The 3,368-nt window shown below is 34.6% G+C and overlaps 1 protein-coding gene across 1 annotated transcript in view; it reads right to left on the reverse strand.

Annotated features, from left to right (window-relative positions):
* Window positions 1-2,472, reverse strand: part of LOC107654426 (neural cell adhesion molecule 2-like) — a 113,494-nt gene extending 111,022 nt beyond the window's left edge. The window contains exons 1-2 of the mRNA XM_016441477.1: window positions 2,469-2,472; window positions 2,205-2,348 (exon numbers count right to left, since the gene is read on the reverse strand). Of these exons, the coding sequence (XP_016296963.1) occupies window positions 2,205-2,348; window positions 2,469-2,472 (148 nt within the window). The remainder of the gene's footprint in view (window positions 1-2,204; window positions 2,349-2,468) is intronic.
* Window positions 2,473-3,368: the final 896 nt, after the last annotated feature.

A 3,368-nucleotide genomic window follows, 5' to 3' on the forward strand; every position in this document is an offset into this window, starting at 1 on the left:
ATACATCAATGGAAAGCTTATTTATTCAGCCTTCAGATTATGCATACATCTTATGACTGGTTTTGTGCTCCATGGTCACACACATTATATATATTATTTTTTTTTTTTTTGAAAATGTACAGTACCTCAGTAATTCCATAGTATTCTTTGAAGTACCATGTTGTATATGAATATGGTAATCATACACATATCATACCATCATGGCACCACCGCATTCATTGTGAGGAGGGCCGTGCACAGACATTTTGAGGGGCAGTGGCCCAAACCAAAAAAGGGGCACTAGGGGGGTGGGTGCTTGTTGACCATGTATTTTGGAACCACCCACCATTTCTGCCAGACTGTGAAAAGGAGAAACACATGGGGGGAATGGAAGGCACCCATTTACTTTAAAAACTGTGTTTGGCTTGTCAAAGTAACATTTTAGCATAACAGATGTAATGGTTGTTACATCAAAGCAAATGTATCCATTGTCTAAAAATATTTGATACATATAGGTGATTTAGCAACATATAAAACCATGCAAATCATTTAGCTAAATATTAGCCTGAACTGGTTAGCTACAGTAGGCTAGATTTTATTTTATTTTTTTTCAAAATGGCAGCTATGGAGCAAAGTGAGCCAACTGTTGTGGGGTAAATTGAGTCAGCATTTTAACTTAACCCACCATAAGGCACTGTAGTTAAGTTAAATCTCTGAATTATAAACTGGTGTTTTAATGTGCTCTGTTTAGTCTGTTTTTAGGAAGGCTACAACTTTGGTGGTCAACATTGTTTCAGAAATGCAAACAAATAAATACTGAAATTTAAACTTAATTTGGTTGGTTTTATGTTGTTAAAGTTAACTTTATGAAAATAAATATGACTGTTTGTAAAAGGAAATTATTAAATTAGTTTTTAAATTGTTTATTTCACATGGGTTTGAATCAGATTTGCCCAGATGGTAATTTTACACCCAGATGTTGCATCTTACCCACTGACTCGACTCGGGCCAACTTAGCCCTAACCCGGGACAAACTGAGCCATGGAAACACTTTTTTATTAGAAGCCATATTTTTAGAACCCTTTGTCATAGATACATTCTGATCATTTAAAAATGATAAGAAACATCCTGAAATTACGTTAGATACTTTCATTGTCCTTCTGCGTCATTTTCCCTTATCTTGAGGACCACATAAGTAAAAAATGGCTCACCTTACCCCACTCTCCCCTACTGTAATGCAGTTGCCTCTCAGTTGCTTAAATAAAAATTGAAAAATGATTAATTAGGTTAGGATAGATACTTACTTACTTTGTATTTCTGAGTCATTTTCCCTTGAGGAGACACATAAGTAAAAAATGGCCAATCTTAACCCACTCTCCCCTATAAGTATTAGACATTTATTTTAATATTTTACAGCATTAATCTATACAAATAAACAACTCATTTAGAACATTTATTTTTAAACTATTTATAGGCCTACTATTAATATGGTTTTAATAAAATATGATGTGTTATAGATTACTAGTATCAAGACAAGTGATTATAATGGGACATATACTTAATTACAATAATTAAAGTGTGACAAATTGCTAAATATTCTATATGATGATTTACCTGCTGGCTTGCTGGAGCTTTAAAATCATGTTTGCAATGTTGAAATGCCTTTAGCAGCCTCCCTTCGCGCTTTCTCTCTCTGTCTCTGTCTTCTTTTTTGTGAAGGTATTATTATTTTTATTTTTTTTTTGTCTACAAAGTGTGCCAACAACAGCTAATTTTGTTATTTATGTTAGATCTGATCGGGTATAATAATTTGATCAGACATTCTAATTCTAAGAACGTGGATATTTTGTTGTAATCACTTTTAATCACTTTACCGACAGAAATACAAAAACAAACTACCAAATTATTAATTCAGCGAATCATCCACTGACTGTAATGTGGATTGTAATGCATCTACCTGTTAATAAACGACCTTCGGGAACTGTGGTCTCCACTCCAGATAGTGGCACACCGATTGTGAGTGATGCTGCGGAGCGGGTGGGAAAACACGGAGCAGATTTGCGGAATCAGCGGATCTTTAGCGGAGCGGTAACCGAATGCTTTGAGCTGGGGTGATGGTGGGGGGATTGGCGAGAGGGGCAACTCAGCCGATGAGGGCAAAGGGGCAGTGGCTCTAGCCACCAGGCCACCCCCCTGTGCACAGCCCTGATTGTGAGCATACTTACTGTTGGGTTCAGACGTGATTTCTTTGTTCTTGTAGAACCAGGACACGGCTGGCACGGGTGAACTGATGACATCACAGATTACCTCAGCATCCTCACCCTGACGAAACTCCTGCGGCGTCTTCACCTCGCGGAACGTCAGCTTCTCTGTGACCAAACAAACACAACGACATGAAGTACCACAGTAAACTCACATGTTCTCAAGAAACCAAATCCTGCAATTAAGATATCTCAATCAGTGTCGTTATAGTTAAAGGCATAGTTCACCCATAAATTAAAGTTTTGTCAACATTTACTCACCCTCAAGCACAAAAGAAGATATTTTGATTAGTGGGTGCCATCAAAATGTTGATGGTACCCACTGATTTCCATAATATGAAAAAAAAAAAAATACTATGGAAGTCAATGGCTACTGTCAGTTGTTTGGATACCAACATCTTATTTTGTGTTCAACAGAAGATCACCCATAAATTCAAGTTTTGTCAACATTTACTCACCCTCAAGCACAAAAGAAGATATTTTGATTAGTGGGTGCCATCAAACTGTTGATGGTACCCACTGACTTCCATAATATGAAAAAAAAAAAATACTATGGAAGTCAATGGCTACTGTCAGTTGTTTGGATACCAACATCTTATTTTGTGTTCAACAGAAGAAAGACACTCAAACAGGTTTGGAACAACAAGAGGGTGAGTAAATGATGACAAAATTTACATTTTGGGATGAACTATCCCTTTAACTAAAACTAAAAAGAAAACTATAAAAAGAAAAAGTAAAAAGAAAAGAAAAGAAAGAATGAATGACTGAATGAAACATTTTTATTTATTGAAATAAACGTTTACTGACATTAATGCAAACGTTAAAATAAAACGGTAACACTTTACAATAAGATAATGAAGTAGCAATGAAAAATACTTCTAAAGCATTTATTAATCTTAGTCAACATTTACTAATAATGGACAGTTGTATTTTTATTCAATATCATTAACAAAGATTAATAAATACTGTAACAAATGCATTGCTCATTATTAGTTAATGCTAGTTAATGCATTATTGTAGTGTTACTAATAACATAAAAAAATGAAAATGAAAAATAAAATAAATGAAATGAAATAAAACATAAATATATTGAAATAAAAACACAAAGATAATAAAAAAAACAGAAAT

This window comes from Sinocyclocheilus anshuiensis, unplaced genomic scaffold (assembly GCF_001515605.1).
Source record: "Sinocyclocheilus anshuiensis isolate Anshui unplaced genomic scaffold, SAMN03320099.WGS_v1.1 scaffold2580, whole genome shotgun sequence".
In the NCBI taxonomy this organism is placed as follows: domain Eukaryota; kingdom Metazoa; phylum Chordata; class Actinopteri; order Cypriniformes; family Cyprinidae; genus Sinocyclocheilus; species Sinocyclocheilus anshuiensis.